General features: G+C 59.0%; 2 protein-coding genes across 2 annotated transcripts in view; both read right to left on the bottom strand.

Annotated features, from left to right (window-relative positions):
• Nucleotides 1–1,888: 1,888 nt before the first annotated feature.
• BMP8B (bone morphogenetic protein 8b) overlaps nt 1,889–19,926 on the bottom strand; it is a 29,123-nt gene continuing 11,085 nt past the window's right edge. Inside the window, exons 2-7 of the mRNA XM_045771913.2 lie at nt 15,277–15,466; nt 14,733–14,881; nt 10,361–10,555; nt 9,498–9,577; nt 8,824–8,934; nt 1,889–5,169 (exon numbers count right to left, since the gene is read on the bottom strand). Of these exons, the coding sequence (XP_045627869.2) occupies nt 5,020–5,169; nt 8,824–8,934; nt 9,498–9,577; nt 10,361–10,555; nt 14,733–14,881; nt 15,277–15,466 (875 nt within the window). The 3' untranslated portion in view covers nt 1,889–5,019. The remainder of the gene's footprint in view (nt 5,170–8,823; nt 8,935–9,497; nt 9,578–10,360; nt 10,556–14,732; nt 14,882–15,276; nt 15,467–19,926) is intronic.
• On the bottom strand, nt 11,049–14,182 carry OXCT2 (3-oxoacid CoA-transferase 2). The gene is given in 15 exon segments (XM_087858707.1): nt 11,049–11,203; nt 11,206–11,284; nt 11,354–11,426; nt 11,428–11,478; nt 11,480–11,673; nt 11,675–11,763; nt 11,766–11,924; nt 11,927–12,067; nt 12,070–12,137; nt 12,139–12,206; nt 12,208–12,237; nt 12,239–12,362; nt 12,364–12,727; nt 13,548–13,651; nt 14,124–14,182. Coding segments are annotated over 15 exon segments (1,758 nt in total).

Raw genomic sequence — 19,926 nt, 5'->3', positions numbered from 1 at the left:
AGAACCAGTAGGACGGGTGTAGATACGTATATGGAGAGAGAGATTTATGTTAAGGACTCGGCTCTGTGGTTGTCGGGGCCGGCAGGCTGGAGACCCAGGGAAGAGTTGATGTTGCAGTTCGAGTCCGAGGGCTGTCTGGAGGCAGAATTCCTCCTCCATCGTGCAGTCTCTGTCTTCTCTCTCTTAAAGGCCTTCCACTGATTGGATGAGGCCCACCCACATTATGGAGGGTAATCTGTGCTACTTCTAGTCTTCTGCCTTAGACATTAATCACATCTGAAAAGTACCTTCTCAGCAACATCTAGACTGGTGTTTGAGCAACAACTGGCTATCACGGCCTAGCCAAGTTGACACATAAAATGAACCAACACAGCCTCAAAGCCTAAAATACTGACTTTGCAGGAAGAGTTTGCTGATGGCTGAAACACATGGTCCCACCCCATGCTGAGCTCTGGTCCTCCTAATGCAGCCGCTGCTTGGAGCTCAAGTCAGGCTGGCTTCTCTCGCCAGTCCCTCTCCACATACTGCTCAGACAGGTGGCCTTCATGAATCCCTCACTTGCTGAAAGCCCCGAGCAGGGACTGAGGCCCATGGCCACTAGACACCTGTCTGTGGTTGGGTTACTGGGACCGTTCAGAATCCACTGGGCTGGGCTTTTTCATCTTGAGATCTGGACAAGCCAGGTGCCGGAGAAGCCTGGTGCCTCCTGCCCTGGTGAGCCCAGGAGCGCTCCTGTGAGGGATGATGGCATTCTGGCCCTGCTTCTGGCTTCTGTGTACCCGACAGACTGCCAGCCCTTGGCTGAGCTCCTGTTTGGGCCTTCTGTCTCCTTGTGGCTAGGGTGTACCACGTGGTTACCCTTGACCCTGTGGAGCTCCCAAAAGAGACCTTCCCTCAAAGCACAGGCCTCCACTCTGAGGGCAAACTCCGGCCATCACAGGTCAGTCACCAGGAAGGGATATCTATAAAGGGCATAGCATGGCCACCTCCCAAAAGGGGATTGACTTCTGTGACGATGACCTTGTTGCTTTCTGTTCTTCCCCGGTAGCACCCACTGGACACCAGCGCCTCTCCCAGTGCTCTCCAGAGTGTCCACAGGTGTTATCACTATATCCACAGTGGAACCCGATACAGAGGGAACCAAGGCCCGGATGACATGCTGTAAAGGTCACCCGGTCACCCAGAATATGGCAGAGTTGGGATAGGAAGCTCGGCCTGCCTCCCCCTAGTTTAATGGGGTCCTGGGAGATTTACTGGGCTCTAGCCTCAGTCTATGGTAGGGGGCCCAAGGCCTTGGGGGAAGACACAGCCATGGTCCCTATAATTAGCCTGGATCCTTTGGGGTGACCCAAGGAAACTGGGCTCTTCTCTGCCAGGCAGGAGGGGCCCCAGAGCCTGGGGAACAGTGGCCCAGCTGCCTGGTTTGGCTGTCCCAGCACCCCAGACCTCTGTTGCGTGGGAAGGCTCTGCCCCATCGGAAGTGGATTCAAGGGTGCCATGTGGCCTTTGCTGTGGCCCAAAGGACAGAGTGCCTTCCTCGGTCTGCCTGGCTCCCGTCCAAGGTGGCCTCCTGGTCTGTGTGCTCGTTACTCCGTTGCGGCAAACACAGCTGTGTTTTGCTGGTGTGCGGACTCCTTCGGGCTGTGGCACCGAGGTCAGGGCCGTGGCTGCTGAAGGCCCCTCCCTGGCAGCACGTGTGCCTTCAGACACTGCGGGATCTCGGCCCAGTCACAGCAGCCAGCAGCAACCCTCCCAGGAAGGCAGTAGGGACCTACTTTTTAGTTGCGAACACGGAGTCTCGTAGGCTTCTGGGGTTAAAAACCTAGAGAGCCATGTTTTCAAAAAGTATTTATTAACAGGAAAATTTTTACTGCATAATAAAGTGGGAAAAGCACATTTCAAAGCAATTTATATAAGGCAGTATGATCCCAGTTTTGTAAAAATATCTATAATATGTAAACAGCTATATGTGTATATCCTAAGAAAAAAGCCTAGAAATGAATTCACCAAAATATTAGTGTTTATCTGAGTTATACAACTGTGATGGTTTTAGTTGTGGCTTTTTTCCCCCAATTTTTCCTCCAAAACAGAATTATTTTTATAATAAATGAAAAACCCATTTTTCAAAAGGTGTGTCAAGCTTTGTACCTTCAGCAGGCTGGTGGGATCCCCTTGCCTCTGGGAACACAGGGAAAGATTCACACTCCTGGCCATAACCAGGCTTTCCTTAGGCCTTGAAAGCAGTGAGAACACAACGTCCTCCCTCCACGATTGCAGGGTGTAGATTTCTCAGGAAAAAGCACAGCTCTGAAGTAAATACTCCATCACCTACAGAACACTTTCTGGGAGGAGGTTTAGTGGACAAGCGCAGAATAGACTAAGCAGATCAGGAAATTCTTTTGTAGTAATGCCAACAGGTACCTGTTGCTATGTGTTTATATGGCAGACACTGTCCTAAATGTGAATGTCCACACCTGATCTTTATAATAGTTGGAAGAACCAATATCCTGCTCCACAGTAGAAAAACCAAGATTCAAACCCATTTGACTCCAAAATTCTGTCCTCTTGCCATGCTGCCTCTTTTCCTATTTCTTAGGGATTTTTCCAGAACGGGTGAAAACCGTGAACCATGGTTAGAAAACCATGCACAAATGTGCTGACTTGCACGGCCCAAACCAAGACTGACCGCCGTGCATTTCTCCTCAGCCTTTTCCCGCATGCCCTCCCTTCCTGGCAACAGTCACGGACTCCTCATCGCTGTCGGTGGGTCTGACCACCCGCCCATATTTATCCTTCCATCCCATGCAACCAGATAAACAAGCCGTGCCCTTAGCGAGAGAAAGGGAAATGGTGGCATCTGGAAATGCGTGTCTGCCGGCCGGGGCCGCTCCCTGCAGCTGCCGTGCTTGGCTCAGCAAACTGATAGCTGGGAATACAAGGCATGCAGTAAACGCATGTAATATCATGCAATAAACAGGATAAAATGCACGGGCCTTATAGCCATTCACAACTGTTTCACTGCTCAGGGCTTTTTCCATTTGATCTCACCCAGTGACTGCGTGGATAGCAAAGGTTGCTGGAAGTCTGACCCAGGTAGGCAGGCAACGGCTTTTTCAGGTGTTGGGCATGCAAAAGGAGGGTTACAACCTCCAGGCATTCGTGCCGTGCTCAGCCTGACAGATGAGCTGCACTCCCTGTCTACAAACCTTTGAGTGAATTGACAGACATTCCTGATGCACCCCTAATTGTGACAGGCTGTTGGCTGGGCATTGAGGGTACCAGGTGAAGTAAAGAGTTGTTAAAATAATTGCCTAATTTCAAATTTATATTTGCGTAAAAGACAGTCCTTGATGTTAGAAAGATAAGTGTCAGGGAAGGACTAGAATGGCAAACAGGTTCCCTATTACTACCAACTCATCTGTGACTGCCACCTGAGCCCTGAGTTTGGGGTCACAAGGCTGTATCTGGGCACAGTGCGAGAGGGCTGGAGACAGATTCCTGGCAGGAGGCCCTTTGGAGACCCGAAAAGCCCATTGCCTTCAGGTACAGGTGGAAAATGAGGCCCAAAGGGGGAAGCCGCCTACAAGTCCAGTCTCCTAACATCTAGGCCAGAGTTAAGGATTCCTGCACTGATGGGGAACTCACCACCTTGGAGACGGTCTGGGCCCACCCTCTGTGTACCCGGGGAGGGTCTCTTCCTCTGGGCTCATTCCAGAGTCCCTTCCCGGTCCCTGTGGAGGGGCCGCTGTCCTGCAGCAGGGCCCCAGCATCCACACCCGCTGTCACACCTGCTGTCCCGGGGCCCCTCCTCGGGGTGCGGAGTGACTGCTGAGAGGCGCATCCTTGGGCACACGAGAGGCGGCTGGGCTGTGCCTGTGGGGTGGGGTGGGCCCACGGGCTGCTCTTAATGACAGTATTTCAGGGGTCGGGCAGCTGGACTCTGTCTGCACCAGCAGGTAAATTACAGGCTTAGCAAGTCAGAAATCTAGTAAACACTCCAGCTGCCGTGGCGGCTGCTCCAAGGAACACTGGTTTCCGGGAACCTTCACTCGGGCCAGCCTAATTACTGCCTGTCACTCCCCTGGACAGGGACCTGTTCTCTGGCTCACAGGCCCTAAGAAAGAGGACAGCACTCCTGGGTACACAGTGTGATGCAGGTTACAGTGACAGCCTGTTTCTGACAACTTTTGCACATAAACAGGTGCTGGGAGGCCCTCGGCCCGGCCACAGGCTGCCCAGGGTCACAGAGGCACTGCTGTGGGTAAAGTGGATTGCTCCTTAGCACGGCAGAAGATGGCAAACCATTTTCACTCCAAGTTTTTTATTTCTACAAAGGCCAAATGTCCATGCCCTGCACCTCTTCCCCAGACGATCAAGACAGGAAGATGAGGGGAGACAGATGCCGCTGGCCTCTGCCCTACATCATGTGGCTCATTCAGCTCGTCCTTGAGGTGACCCACATGCCTACCCGCAGGTCGATAATTCAGATTCACGACGACGCAACAATGAGGGCAAGTCCACATTCTAACAAAGGTGCCCAGAAAATGCCTGGGAGGGGCAGGCAACCGGAGGTGGGCCAGACCCTGTCTACACATACCCACGCGCTGAAATGGATGGCGAAGAATCCAAGGTAGCCATCTTGGGCCCTAGGTGCCTCTCAGTTCACCCAATATTACCCCAAGCCTGGGCCAGCAAGGGACATGGACAGGTCCTCAGACGGGACTTTCGTTCCAATCCCTAAAATGTTGGTCAGCACGTGCTTCTAGAGGCAGAGGCTGGGAGAGAACCTGCTTGAGGACCCAGGCCACCAGGCCTGGAGGGCAAAAACTGTCACGAACCTCAGGCAGGGAAGGGGGCGGAGGGGCCCGGAGAAGATCCAGCCCTGGCAGGAAGGAGAGAGGAGCAGAGACGTTGATCTCTGAGGGCCAACCTGTCTGAGGTCAGGCTGGGTTTGAGGGTCTCCCGCCTCTGGCGAGGGCCTGCGCCAGACGGGAGCAGCACGGCGGCAGGCGCAGGGCCTCAGTGGCAGCCGCAGGCCCTGACCACCATGTTGCGGTGCTTGCGCAGGATGACGTTGTTGCTGCTGTCGTAGTAGAGCACGGAGGTGGCGCTCAGCTTGGTGGGGGCGCAGCACGCCTTGGGGACCGCGTCTGGCTTCATCAGGTGCACCTGGCCAGAGCGGGGAGCGGGCACAGGCGTGAACGCGGGGGCCTGCCCCGGAACCCCCGACCCTAGCTGCCGCTGGCCCGAGCTCCAGCTGCTCGCCCTCCCCCGCTCCATCCTCCACCTGCAGCCCAGGCAGCTGCTCACACGGAGACGTGCCCCACCCCGTCCCCCTGCACCCCTGCCCCGCCCCACCGCCCTCGGGGCACACGCGCCCCCCTCAGACGGGACACCCCAGCACGTGGTGTGCCCAGGAGCCCTCTGGGGTCCCCTCCGCTCCTCTCCGTGCTTCTGCGATGTCTCTGATCACCTCTTGTCCCCGTTCGCTGTTTGCGGTCTGTCTCCCCTCCCGAACGCGGGCCAGTGAACGCTCACAGAACCGGACAAAGCCTAGAATCCTAGGTCCACCCCTGGGGTGTCCAACGCGGTTATTCCTCGGAGCACTTCCCGCCCCTGGTAACGACCCAGCTCCTGCTCTGGGCAGATGGAGACCCAGAGACCGAGGGCACGGAGGCCGAGGTGGTGCCGAGTCCCGTGCTCTGCGCGGGGTGGAGGGATGGGGACCGGGTGCAGGACCTGCGACCCTCCTAACAGCCTGACTGCCAGCAAGGAGCCTGCTTGAGGGAGCGGCCTGTTCTCAGCCTCCTAAAATCGGTTTTCCTGAGCCTCGGCGGGCCGGCTACACTACCGGTGACTCCAGGTCCGGGTCCGGGCCCCCCACCTGGAGGCGGCCGAGGTGGGGGGAGGCAGGAGAGGAGAGGAAGCCTACCGCAGCCCAGGGCTGCCGGCCCTCTCGGAGGCTGCCCAGCGGGACCCAGACGAAGCTGGCGGGTGGGGGAACCTGTCTGGCAGCCTGGCCCCCGCCCCTCAGGGCCCACCTTGTCCCTGTCGCCCCAGCTCTGAGCCGGCCTGCTGGAAGGACACTGGCTGGCTGGGGCCCCGGCTGCCTCTCAGAGGCCCAGTGGGAGGCCAAGGCCTCCGTGGGGAAGTCCAGCCAGGTGGGGCGTGGGTGCTGTTGCCCCCAGCTTCCCCGGCTCCACGTGCGGGGGCTGGGGGGGAGTGCTTGGTGTTCGCAGCCCACGTGAACAAAACTGGGGGACACCGCCCGCCTGCACCGGCCGTGGGGCTCCACGTAGCCGGAAACCAGGGAGGGCCTTTCCTGAACTGGGGCGCTGGGGAGAAGCTGGGCACCGCAGGGGTGCGGCCTGAGACTCCCCCCAGAAGAGAGCTTTGTCAGCTGAGTGACAGAAGGAAGGCCTTTTACCCCATCTGGCACCAAACAGAATGATCCGTGGAGGCCAACGTGCCCTTGCGTTCAGCTTGGTTTTGAGCCCCTGGGAAACCAAAGCGGAGGGTCACTTGCTGCATCTTTGGTACAAATCACACATCTGTGGGCCTCACCTTCCCTTCTGCCCGACGGGTATACCGGTACTTGTCCCGTTTCCAGCACAAACGCATCTAGGACACGTGCCTTGTGCCAGCCCTGCCAGGACGGGGCACAGAAACGTCCCAGACACGGTCGCTGCTCTCAGACTCAGTGGGGAGGGAAGGGGAGACAGGGAACATTCCAGCAGACAAACAGGACCCATGGGAGTGGCACAGCAAACAGGCCCTCAGCACTGCGAGCGTGAGATGGTGACTGCCCCTGGCAGGGAAGGGCCACAGACGTGAGGCGGGCAGGTGAGCAGGTGGTGGCTGGGCCCAGGGTGGGGGAGGAGGCCCTGCGGGTGGAGGGGACAGCAAGTGCAAAGGCAGAAAGGTGGGACATTCAGCTCATCCTGGCACGGAGCCTGTGCAGGGAGACAAGGGCACTGGGGCATGTGGGGATGCTGGCGAGGTTGGCAGGGCGGCTCATGAGGGGCCGGCCCTGTGTTCCAGGCCAAGGGCTCAGCCTTCCTCCGGAGAATGATGGGAGGTGAGGCAAAGTTTCTCAGCTGAGAACAAAGTGCTCAATTGTGCTTTAGTGGGACCCCTGGCTGCTGTGTGGAGAAGGGCTGGGAGGGTGAGCCCAGAGGGAAATGCTTCCTTCTCTTGGCCCCCAGGACACCCCAAGACCCTCATCACTGCCCTGGCCTCCCCAGAGGAGGCCAGTCCTAGCCACCACTCCGGGGTCTGAAGTTTCCCCAGAGAAGCTCATCCGTTCTCCATGCCCCTCTCACAGAGCTCCAGCCTGGCCGCGCCTCTGACCCTGCTTGAGATCTAACCGCACCTCAACCTTACAGAGCAGCTGGCGCAGAACTGCTGTTCCCACTTCCACCTCGTCCCCGGCAACGACTCTGCCCCCAGACAAGGCTCCCCATCCCCGACCTCACAGGGCCCTCACCTGCAGGCTCCTGGGTTCCTTCCACCCCGCACCGACTCCCGAGAGCTGCCCCGACCCCTTGTCCGGTCACCACAGCACCCCCTCACTCGGCTCCCTGCCTGCCCCGCCCTCAACCCCGTCCAACTGCGCACTGCACACAGACGCTTCCAGAGTAAGTCAGATCGTTGACCCTGTGTTGTTAAAACCCTGCACCGGCTTCTCAGTTTACTTGGAAATCAATCCACCCACCTGGCACCTTAGGCGGGACCCTAAGGCTCTGTGAGCCAGCCCCTCCCAACCCCAATGTCACCTTCCTGGCCCCCCCACTCTGCCCTGTAGCCCGAGCCCACCCAGCTGTCCTGACGGGAGCTGCAGGTGCAACCAGCAGCTGACACGCCTTTGCGGGTCTGAGGAAGCACAGGCATCTCATGGCTCCTGAGCTTCTGCCAGTCCAGGGGCTCCTGGGGGCAGCCAATCCCACTTGATCTGAGACGGACAGTGTCACCACCGGGTCAAACTGCTGTTGATGATAGGTTTACTCTCGCTCAGAGGTATCACTTAACCTGCTTCTACACTATCGTAGGGATGGGGAAGCCAGGAAGGAAGATTCTACCTAAACGTTCTAGAAAGAAATCTCAACTCTAGAATCACCAAATATTTAAAACACTTAGCAACAAACAGCGACAACAATGCTCCTCCTAGCAGTGATTTTGCAGCCTGCGGAGGAACCCCGGCCACAGCACGGGAAGCCGACCGGCTGTGGAAAGCGCAAGGGCCGCGGAGCCAGGGAAGAGCGCCAGCGGGGAGGTGAACAGAAGGGGAGGCCGAAGCCCAGCAGCTCCGCAGGGCACACCTGTGACCCTCCCTGCACACACACGCGGCGGGCGGCTGAACGCAGTGCGCGTCACTCACCCCACGTACATCGCGTCCCGGGAGCTGAGCACGCCGCGCGCACGGTGATGTGTGTGTTCAGAGCACACGGGTCCCCAGGAGGGACGCACGTCCGTTACGTGTGTGCCGTGTGTCTGCCCGTGAGCAAGCATGTCTTGTAAATCTGGGTGCCCACATCCTGTCTGTGAAGGCCTTACACGTGCGTGTGCAGTGCACAGAGGTGGGTGTGCGCCAGCAGGCAGGGTAAGGTGGGTGGATGCGGGTTTGGGCGCATAGGAGTCCACACATCCAGCACGGCCATACAGTGACTGCTTTCCGGACAGGCGCGGCTGTCACCGCTCGTGCATGCAGGGAAGGTTCTGGGCAGAGAGAGCCCCCCGACCCCCCGGCAGGGGCTTCCATCCACCCGGTTGTGCTAGAGCCCCTCTCCCCGTGGGTCCGGCCCGGCCGGCCGACGCAGTACTGACCAGGGACTGCAGGATGGCGTGGTTGGTGGCGTTCATGCACGAGTCCAGCGGGAACGAGCACTCCCCCTCACAGTAATAGGCTGAGTAGCCTTGGGGGGCGATGACCCAGTCCTGGGGGGTAATGGGAGAAGGTGAGTCCCATCCAGATGCCCCCTCCTGAGCCCCTGAATCTAGCACCTGGCACAGGATGGCACAGGGCTGCACCTGACCCTCCCCCAGCCCCAGGCCAGTCCGCCAGCCCTAGGGTCCCTCCAGGCAGGCTCCCCCCAGAGGCCGGGCACCACCGGGAGACTCTCAGCAGGCGGGGCCGGGCACAGCTCTGCCCCCTCACGTGCAGTCGGCACGGGGCATCGTCCTCCCCGCCTGCGCCCACCACCCACGACCCCTAGAGCTGCAGGCTCAGCACACGTGCACGCACGGCCCGGCCCGGCCTCCGTTTCCCTGTTGCAGATCTGACGCGTTAGGGCTGAGGATTCGGACTATCCCTGTTTTCATGGCTTTTACCAAAAAGCACCTTTTCACAATAAAAGTAAGACATTCTCCCTTCAGAAAACACAGAAGCTAATGCAGGAGAAAATTAGAATCACCCGTAACTCTGCCTCCTCCTGGAGCTACCCTTCGGATCTCCGGGTGGGGACTGTCATTTAAGGAGGGGGAGGACACTCAGAAATTACCAGCCAGCCGAGGTCCTGGAAGCTGACGTAGAGCTCATGCCGCCGGCAAACCTGCCGGCCGTCGGCGCCGTGCACGTCATCTGCGGGGACAGAGAGGGTCTTTTCTGGGGTTCCTGCTCCGGGCGGCTACCACAGGGAGCTCCAGGGCGGGGACACCCCCCTGCGCACATTTGTTGAACAAATGAATGAAGTAAAACTTGTGCATTTGGTGTCACAAAGCCCATCCTGCAGTTCTGCTGGTGCCGCGACCCAGCTCGATCGAGAATCTTCCGTGGCTCCAGGTGGCTCCCGATAGCAAGAGTAACCCTGCACTCAGCCCAGCCTCCCCTGACTTCCAACCTGTGACCCCCGATGCTCCGATACACAGCCCAGGGGACCCTGAGCCATCAGGTGGCTCCTCTTTTTCTGCAGACACCTCCTGACCTCACCCCAGCGCCCCTGCCACACCCACTCCACGGAGGCCAAAGGGCTGACTCCCCATGGAGGAAAGGAGGGCAGGAGGGCAGGGCAGGCCCATCCCTGATCCTGAGGGGCTCAGTGTGGTGGGGAGACGTTCACATGAACAACTGCGGATCCTCGGGGTTCCCAGGGAGACCTGAGAGCCACCAGTGCCTGGAGGAAGGGGCACCTGGTGCTGACAGAGACTTCTAGATAAAGCCCTGGTGAGCCAGGGGAGGGCTGAGTAGGCGCTTCTGGGTGGCAGGGATGGAGAGGGCAGTGGCTGGTCCTCAGGACACAGGGGGCAAAAGAGGGTGTCAGCAAAGTGCTGGGGGTGACCACAGGCTTGGTCCTACAGAGGGCCCGGAGGGTTCTGTCCCCCGAGCTGTCCTTGGGCCCAGTCCCGGGCCCGCCCCGGACCTCACCAAAGATCCCTGGAAGTCTGTTCGCGTGCGGCAGCTCGTTGGTTTTCTTCGGCGGCCTCCTCTTCAGGGGCCTGGCTGCCCGAGGGGCTCGGACAGGACTGGGGCTCGCCCTGAAAAAAGTGACCAGGAAAGGCTGCTTGGAGCGCGGCGCCCGTTGCCCCAGCAGACCGGCCAGGCCAGGATCCACGCTGTGCCCTGGGACGGAGAGAGGAGAGAGGGTGGTCACTCGCGGGCAGGGACTGAGCACGGGGCACAGAGGGGACACTTTTGCCAGAGCCTGCATGGGCCCTGGCGCACAGAGGCGGTGGGCCTCAGTTTCCCCATCTGGAGACCTGAGGGAGACAGGGGAGGGGGCCTTGCCAACACAGGGTCGTCATTCGTGACAATGAAGACTGCCATCTGTGTGGCCCTTCACAGGTTCGAGCGACTCCCACTCATGACCTCGTGCATCTCCACAGTAAACCTGGACAGCATGCTTCTTGGGAAAACTTTGGAGCCACACTGCCAGCGGCGCACAGAACCATGGTTCCCACCTCCGTCTGAGGGCTCTGAGGCCCGAGTTCTCCTGCCCACCCCATATTTTCAGGGGACTCGATGGATTCGTGCCCCAGTGGATGGGAGCAGCTGCCAGGGCATAGCGAGGGCTTGTTCTGCCCGGCACTGCCAAGAGCAGGATTTCCTTCCCGGGTCAGGCTGCCACCTGCTGTGTGGGTCTGAGGTTTGGTGACACACTGAAGGGGCTGCCTGTGCTCTTTTTGACGTCGTCCACCGTCAGGCCATGCCAGAGCTCCATCAGCGTCAGGCCCTTCTTCTCATGCACGTCGAACACGGCCTTCTCGGGGTGATTCGGTCCGCACAGCACTTCCCGGGCAGCAGCAGGCTGCATCTCTCCAGGATTTTGGGTTCCTTGTCCTTGGCGCGGTGCTACACGGTGACCAGCACTCTTGTCTTGACGCTGGACACCAAGTCCATGGCTCCCCCCATGCCTTTCACCTGCTTTCCAGGGACCATCCGGTTAGCCAGGTCACCGTGCTGGGAATCCTGCATGGCTCGAGCATGGCGGGTGCAGGTGTCCCCCTCGAATTATGGCAGACGAGTCATCGCTGGAGAAAGAACAGCCCCGGGAAGATGGTGACCGTCTGCTCGCCCGCGCTGCTGAGATCTGCATCCGCCTCCTCTTGTAATGGAAACGGACGCAAGCCCAGGAGCCCCCTCTCACTGCCCGGATGTAGCTGTGGGGCTGCTGGCCGGGAGGGGGTTCCTGTGCCCAAACTGGCGCACGTGCCGTCCTCGAATTCAGGAGCCACCGTGTGAGGATGCGGGCCTTGAGGTCACCCACAGACCTGGCTTTTCACCTTCCTCCGTCCGCACCGTTAGACGCTCAATTCTTTTCTCATATTTTCCCCCTGGATTACGCAGTCCACACAAATGTTAGGAACGTGGACGTCTTCGGGGACAAACATCCCCACGTCCACAGTTTCTTCCACGCCCAGCGCTGAGGATTCTGCGGCTTTGTACGTGGGCCCATTGAAATTCCTGGGGCTTCCTCTGAAAATGACGTTCCTGTGCGGTGGGCCTTCCACACTTTCACCAAAGCAAAACCAGCCGTGACCGGCTGCTCCAGAAGACAGCGGTCCCGTGAAACTCCCTCCTCTCGGGGCTGGCTCATGATAGCCATGTGGCCGCCGGGCACGTGCCTGATGGGGCACCTCCCTCCTGCACCAGGGTCCCCTAGGCCGTGGGCGGGTAGAACACGGGCACCCCGGTGCCCCCACAGCAACAGGGTGCCCTGGGGCGGCAGCTCCAGCTCGCCCAACAGGAACTGGTGCTCGCACAGCGCGTTCGTTCTCCCCCACGTAGGGGCCGACGATGCGGGGGGACCTGCCTGGTCTCCAGGAAAAGGCCCAGCCCAAAGTCGTCCGCCCCCACGGTGCTGCTGCCCACGGTCAAGTCCTTGCTGTGCGCCCTGGGCAGCGCCTTCACCAGGTTCTCTGGAATTCCAGAGCCCAAAGCCGCCGACCGTGATCTTGGCCCTGTCGGAGAGGTCTTTCGCGCCCTCCACGGGACCCGTGTAGACTCCGGAGCAGGCACGAGCGCTGGTGGCCAGGCCACGCACACAGCCCTCGGCCTCGGCCAGCACGGGCTCTGAGTGGCTAGTGGGGACGCAGCGCCCTAGGGCCACCGTGAGCTGCCAGAGGGTCGCCTGAGTGCACTCCGCCTCCGGGCTCTGGCCCCCCTGCCCCGTCACAGAGCAGGGAGGGCATGCGGGGCAGGGACACGGGGACCACGTGGCCCCCCACGCCCTGGCCCCTCCACGCTCTGAGGGGCTCTGGAAGCGCCGCACCTCCCGGCCCAGGCGACCCAACCCTGCGGGCCGACAGGGAAGGAGCGGTGCCCACAGAGGCCCCACGGCGGCGTCTCTGAGGGGAAGACCGACCCTGGGCGCTCAGGTTGGCGGGAAGGCCGCCCGTCTCCAGTCCAAAACCCCAGCGGGCGGGAGAGATCCTTGCATAGTCCCTTCTGGGCAGCCCTCTCCATGTGGGAGGCCCCAGGGTTCTAGGCCATCCCCTTCCTTCTCCATCGACACCCCCTTCCTGGGTGACCTGCTCCGGTCCCATGGTTCTCAGTCCACTTAGAAGTCAGTGCTTCCCACACCTGTGACTCCAGCACCCACCTGTCCCAACTGACACTCCAGCTGGACGTCAACCAGGACTCTCAATAACACTGCGGCCAAAAAGGACTCTTGGTTTGCTCCCTCAAGCCGGCCCCTCCTCGACTTTTACTCAGGCAGGAAAAAAAGATTCTATTAAAAATGGCCACTGGCTCAATGCATGTTTTCCATGATTCCTCCTCTCTCCATTTTCTCCATTTCCACGGCTACCAGCAAGCACCTGTCTGCTCCCCCTGCAGGCTTGTCTCCTGCGCCTGACTTTGCTCTTGTCCCCCCAGACTACTGTCCCCGCTGATGTCGGGGTGGGCCTATGTTGGATCCATATGGTGAGTTTTTATTTTATGATAGTTGACGTCTACAGAAAAACCGCAAGGACAGTGCAGAGAGTTCCCGGACACCCAGGGCCCATTTCCCCAAGAAATGCTAACGTTGAAGTTAGCGCCGTGCACTTGTCACAACTAATGAACCAACACTGGCGTCTGACGACAAGCTAAACACGATGTATTCGGATCTCACTGTCCTTTTTCCCCTCCAGGGCCCCATCCTGGCCCCACGTGGCATTCCGTTGTCGCAGCTGCTTAGGCGCCTCTGGGCTGCTGTCAGACTTTGTCTTGGACGACCTGGACGATGTCGAGAAGTACTTGTCGGGCGGTCTGTAGCACGTCCTTCCATTTGGGTTTGTCTCATGTTTCTCTCACGGTTGACGGGGTTCGGGGTTTTGGGGGGAAGACCACGAGATGAAGGGCCCTTCCCATCCATCACGTCAAGGGGATACTACGTACAGGACGTCCCTGTGAGACCTGATCGCCTGCTGCGGTGGGGCAGGCAGCTTTCTCCTCTGTGAGCTCACGTCCCCCACCCTGTCCCCACTGCACTTTCGAGAAGCCTAAGTCACTAAGCGTAGTCACACCGAGGGTGAGTGATGCCCTCCTCGAGGGGCTGTCTCAGAGGGCTCTTCTCTAAAAACCTGACTCAGATCCTGTCGTCCTCCACTGCTGCGTAGTACAGGGAGCTGCCCTCGACACTCCGACACCGGGCCCGGGTTCGCCCACGCTCAGAATGTGCCCTGCAGCTCTCAGTCTCCTCTCCCACCTGGCCCGGCCCGTCCAGCCCCGGCCACAGGGCCGCTGCTGTAGCTCAGATCCGCCCATCCTGTGCCCACCCTCGGCCTCTCCCTTCCCGCTCCACTGCCTGCAACACCGGAGGCTCTCCCCCAGCTACCTGGGACAAGAATGAAGGTGTGAACCCTCATTCGACAGAGGAGGACACTGAGGCTTGGAAGGTAAGTACCCTGCCAAGGTCACCGGGTTAGAGCACTGCAGAGCTGGGATTCAAACCCGGGCCTCTCTGATCTGAGTCTGAGGGTATAACCACCTTCCCTCGGCCCTGCCCAGTGCGGAAACGCCCCACGTACACAGCTGCTCTTGGGAAGGGACAGCATGGACTCCCTCTTAGCGACTGAAATGTTGGTTCTGCAAAAGGAGAGGAGGGAGACTGTCATGGTAGGGGAACTCCTGCTGTGGGAACTTCACCCTCTGTGCCCTGCTGAGTCCCCAAAGTGGGCAGGGGATTATCACCCCAGCCACTGGGCTGAGAGAGGCCAGGCCTCCAGGGCCAAATGAGGTGGCTGCAGCTGGCTCTGTGCCAGCAGCGTCAGAGGAACCCCCAGGAGAAGGACTGCTGCCCAACCCTGAGCCTTACCGTCTTCCGTTTCCACAAAGAGGCGGAGCCCCAGGTCCTTGTTCCGGCTCAAGAACCAGCGGTCACTGGCTGCTGTCACGTCTAGCACCAGCCAGCCCTCGTCCCCAGCTCGGAGCGTCTGAAGATCCAAAAAGAACAAGTCAGACTCCCTGTGGACACGAAAAAACAATTAACTGAGGGCCGCCACAGCCGCCTTTGAGTTTCCAGTGCCTGCCTAGGGGACCACTCGGGGGCACCTACCCCGCCTGGCTCGGGCTGGCGCCCCGCATGCCTTCTCTCTGTATCTATGTATGAAGGTGTTACTGGGCCCAGTGCGGATGTGGAAACTGAGGCTCGGGAGCTCAGTGACCCGCCCAAGGTCCCACAGCAGGGCAGGGACTTGCAGCAGGACCGACGCTGGGCCTCTCCCCACAGTGACACGAGGCCTCGGCCAAGTATCCTTCTGCCTCTGAGGGTGTGCTCCCCAGGGAGCTCCCCTTCTGTCCTCTGGCAAGTGTCCCCTCCCCGGCCAGGCTTCCTCGGGAGGCGGGTGCGGGGTAGGCACCTGTTGGACTGCTCCCTGACCACCTGGAACACGCTGACGTGCAGGGTCCTGTTGAGCAGGTGGGCGCTGGCCAGCTTGTAAATCCGGAACTCGGCGGCTGTGACCGCCTCGCCCTCTGGGATCTGGGTCAGGTCGAAGCGGAACTCCTTCCAGTGGGGCTCCTGGTGGCCCAGGGTGCGGTCACGCTCCACTGCAAGACACAGCGGGGCCCCCGGTCACTTGTGCTCTGGGCAGAGCCAGGGGAGCTGGGGGCCCGGACAGCCTGGGTGGGGATGGCTCCCTCCTCTGCAAAGGGGCTTGCTCCCAGGCTCTGCCTCCTGGGTGCTGAGAGGGCGCGACAGGGCTTGTGTTGAGGTGTCCAGCACAGGACCCGGCACGCCGTGGTGCCAGCAAGAGCAGCCTCCGCTTCTGGCCCCCAAACCCCAAACCCAGCCTGCCCCGCCCACCCCTGCTGGCTCTGGGACCCAAGCATGAGACAGAGGGCAGGTCCCTCCTCTGGGAAGACTGACATCAGACCCAAGGCAGAAAAGGGCTACGGGGGCAGGCAGTTCTGAGGCCGGGGCTGTCCAGAGTCTGCCGATGTGCGATGTGCGTGCAGGGGAGTCTGGGGGAGAGGGAGGGTTTGCAGCTGACACTGGGGCTGGGCCTGCAGGGGTGAGCGTGGTTGTGCCACCACATCAAGGGAGGGCACTGCAGAGGAAGGGGCCAGCCTGAACCAAGGCCTAGGGGTGAGGAACAGACGGCACAGGCAGGGGAACAACACCCATAAACACAGCAAAGGACAAAAGGATGGCCGGTCCTGTTTGGGGACAAGGTGAAGGAGGAAGGAGGGTCAGAGGGAGACATGGAAAGGAACAAGAAGGAGCAAGGTAGCAGTGACAGCTCCTGGTGACACCTGGTCAGGTCCTGGAGAAGCTGGACGGTCCCACGATGGGGTGGGATCTGAGCTGGCTTCCCAGGGGAGGCACCACCTGAACTGGCCTTGAAGGATGGGACGGAGTCCTGTTGGGTGGAGAAGGTGGCAGGGAAGCCATTCTAGGCAGAGGGGACCTCGGAGGCACAGGTGTGCAGTGCGGGGCGTCCACAGGTCAGCGCTGTGGGGGACTGGCCATGAGTCTGCCTGTGGTCTGACTCTGGAGGGCTGGAATTCCGGTCTAGGAGCCCGGGCTATGCCTCTGGCCAGTGGGGTTCAGGGTTCTGGGCAGCAGGGGCACGATGTGGTTTTGGGGGGGTGGAAGATACGCAGGGAGGGGAAGGTGATGCACAGGCTGGAGGGGGAGCCCAGGCGGGTCGGTGGCGGGGCTGGTCTGTCTGGGCAGGAGGCTGGGGTGGCGAGTCAATCCCACATCTCCCCCGCTGCCCGGAAATGCCCAGGACAGTATATTTAGTACCGTCTCACTTTAGCCTCTTGCCACTTTCAAATGCCGCAAATCTGTGTTTCCGGAAAGCAGGGGCGGGAGCCGCCCAGCACCTTCCCCAAAACCCAACACTGAGATTTTAATGACATGTCTGTGAGTCTTTTTAAAAACTCTCTCTCTGGCTACTGGGCTCAGTGACCACAAGTCACCAGGCTGTGGCGGAGGCGGATGTGGGGAGCGCTTCCTGTCCTCGCGGTGGGGACCGTGTCCAGCGAGGGACAGGCCAACAGCTGGGCTGGGCGGGTGCGGTGGACACACATGTTGACAGGAGGAGATGGGCTTTTCCTCCCCAGACCACGGAGGAGAAGGAATAAGATGTCCACCCTCCGACAAGGTGCAGGACACGCAGTGCAGGCACGGCCGGGAGCCAGGAGCCGCAGAGGCCGCGACGCCGGGTGGCAGCCGTGTCCTGACACGCGGAAAGCGTGGAGGGCAGGGCTCTGGACCCGCACCGGGGATGCGTGCCATGAACACTGACACACGCGTCCCCTCCTCCCTACAGACACACACACACGCACAGCTTTGGTGGCAATTTCTGTGGACTCAGGGACTGCACGGACCACCTCTGTTCCGTAGCCATGTAAGAATCCCGGACGTGCAGGACGCCACGGGTCTAGGCCGCTGGCTGTGACAGAGTGTGGCCCAGAGAGTGAAGGAGGGTGGCTCAGTCACGCCCTTCACCCGACTCTTCTCGGAGCATCCGATCGGATCCACAAACACGGATCTGCTCCCAGGGCTGTGGGGCTGACCAGCGGGTTGTGGGGCGGCGGGCAATCTCAGGCCGCAGCCCTGCCGCTGATTCCCTGTCGGATCTGGGGGCCGAGGAACAACCCACGAACCCGCCAGCTCCACGGGAGGACCACGTTCTGCGGCCTCCCTCCCTTGCTGACCTGGGTGCGGGGTCAGGAGACCCCTGTGCACCTGAACTGACCCCGGTTCCAAGCTTCCACCCAGTAGCTCAGCACAGGCAACTGCCCACCCTGGCTGTCCCAGGCAAGCTCTAGAACGTGGGACATTTTAGGAAAGGGAGGCTTTTCATCAGAAATTAGTGGTATTTCCTGCAACGTGGAACTGGGTCAAGAAAGCTCCTTCATCTGACGGTCAGCTAGAAGGATGAGAAGAAGTAACCTAAAGATTTGCCCCCTTTTCAGTGGCTGTTGCTCTGAGTTAGGAGAAAGATTTTCTAAAAGTTGATGTTCTGGGAAAGCATTTTCTGGCACCTCTATCTCCCCCTTGTTAACCCAGTGCAGGCCAAGCCTCCTTTTTTTTAAAAAATATTTTATTTATTTGTCAGAGAGAGAGAGAAATAGAGAGGCAGCACAAGCAGGGGGAGTGGCAGGCAGAGAGAGGAGCAGTCACCCTGCTGAGCAAGGAGCCGGATGCGGGACTCGACCCCAGGACCCTGAGATCATGACCTGAGCTGAAGGCAGACGCTTAACCAACTGAGCCACCCAGGTGTCCCCAGGCCAAGCCTACTTTAACCCAAGAAGCAGCTTAGGGCTGCACTGGGAGCTGTGGCAGTGGTCAGGCCAGACCCTGCACCAACCCGGTCCGTACTTACTCCCGGCCTCATCTCCTCTGTGAATGGCGAGTAAGGGCACGGTCCAGCTTTCCTCACAGGGCCATGGATGGGCTTTGTAAACAGCCAGGCAATGGGCTGGGAGCAGTAGCCATTCGACAGGAGTTCTGGAGGAGCCTGACTTGCAACCTCCCTACTTTGTGCCAAGATGTGATTCCCTCAGGAGGCCACGTCAGAAATTTCAAAGCCATGAGGAGGAGAGGAAGGAGAGATTTGGAATGATCTTTTTCTAAATAAATGTATTAATTTGTTCATTTAATTTTCATTAGTTTATCAAGTTCAATTTAGAAACAAATGTATTAAGTTCTTACTATATATGAGACTGTTCTGAACACTGGGAATACAGTAAGTCAGGTCTCCGTTCCGATGGAGCTTATGGTCTAATGCGGGAGACACAATATGAACACCACCAACAAAACAAGTAAGACAGGGGATGCCATTTACATTGTGAGTGGAATATGGAGGGTTATGGGCTCAAAAGTAATGGGGAAGGGGAGAGGGTACTCTACAGGGTGCTCAGTATGGCCTTTGAGAAATAGGTGAGAGCAGATAAGAACGTTCTCCTACAAGGCTGGTAGGAAAGCGCTGGAGAGGAATCTGGCAATATCCTTTTGCAGCACCCTGACAAAACTACAAATGAATTTGCTCTTTAACACAACAATCCCAAAGATACACTGGCAAAATATGAAGGGCCCCGTACAAAGTATTCACTGGGCATAGGGAACAGACTACACCTGGCTTAACAGGCACTTCAAAATGTTTATTTTCTACATAATTATAAAAGCTGCCATGGGCGCCTGGGTGGCTCAGTCGTTAGGCGTCTACCTTTGGCTCAGCGCGTGATCCCGGAGTCCTGGGATCGAGCCCCACATCAGGCTCCTCTGCTGGGAGCCTGCTTCTTCCTCTCCCACTCCCCCCGCCTGTGTTCCTTCTCTCACTGGCTGTGTCTCTGTCTGTCAAATAAATAAATAAACAAACAAATAAATAAATAAAATCTAAAAAAAAAAAAAAAGCTGCCAAAAACAATCAAACACTGAACCAGCCTCTGTCTGGGGAAGGAGCAAATGAATTTACTTTCTGAATCAGCATAATGTGGCTTCCAGAACAAGAAACGATCATGAACCACCAACGGTGCTAATAGGACTCTCGGCCTTCTCCTCCAGTCTCTGATAACCCAACCTCCAGATCCCACGTTTGGGAGAGGCCCGTTGTGGGGAGGTGGTGGCCTCCACCCTCCGTGACCACCATCCACATTCTGCCTTTCCGAGTCTGAGGCCCTGCACCGCTCACGGGCTAGATCTCCAGATGCCACACCCTGAGCCCAGCAGCCCAACACCAACAAAAGCTTTGGCTGTTTTTGTGTCCTGGACAAAACTTAGAATCACTCAGAAGACCTAAATCTGTCTTGTTTCTGACCAAAAGTAAGCCACCCAGAGTGGCTGTTAAGAGAATAGACTCTCCCGACCTGTCTGCCCTCAAACCCTTCCCAGCCCCACGGGGCCCCCAGGAGGAGCCCAAGCTCTGGTTCCAGGCCCCCCTGAGCTGGGCCAGCCCAACCTCACGGCCTCCTGGGCCTTCTGGCTGCAAACGCCTCTTCCCTCCCCCGGAGGCCCTCCCCAAAGCGCCCTCTCCTGAGTCGCCCTCATCCTGCCG

The sequence above is a fragment of the Ursus americanus genome, chromosome 33, assembly GCF_024610735.1.
Source record: "Ursus americanus isolate L20-20 chromosome 33, mUrsAme1.1.p, whole genome shotgun sequence".
Classification (NCBI taxonomy): domain Eukaryota; kingdom Metazoa; phylum Chordata; class Mammalia; order Carnivora; family Ursidae; genus Ursus; species Ursus americanus.
Note: the sequence above shows the minus strand (reverse complement) of the source record. Positions and strands in the feature narration are given on the sequence as shown.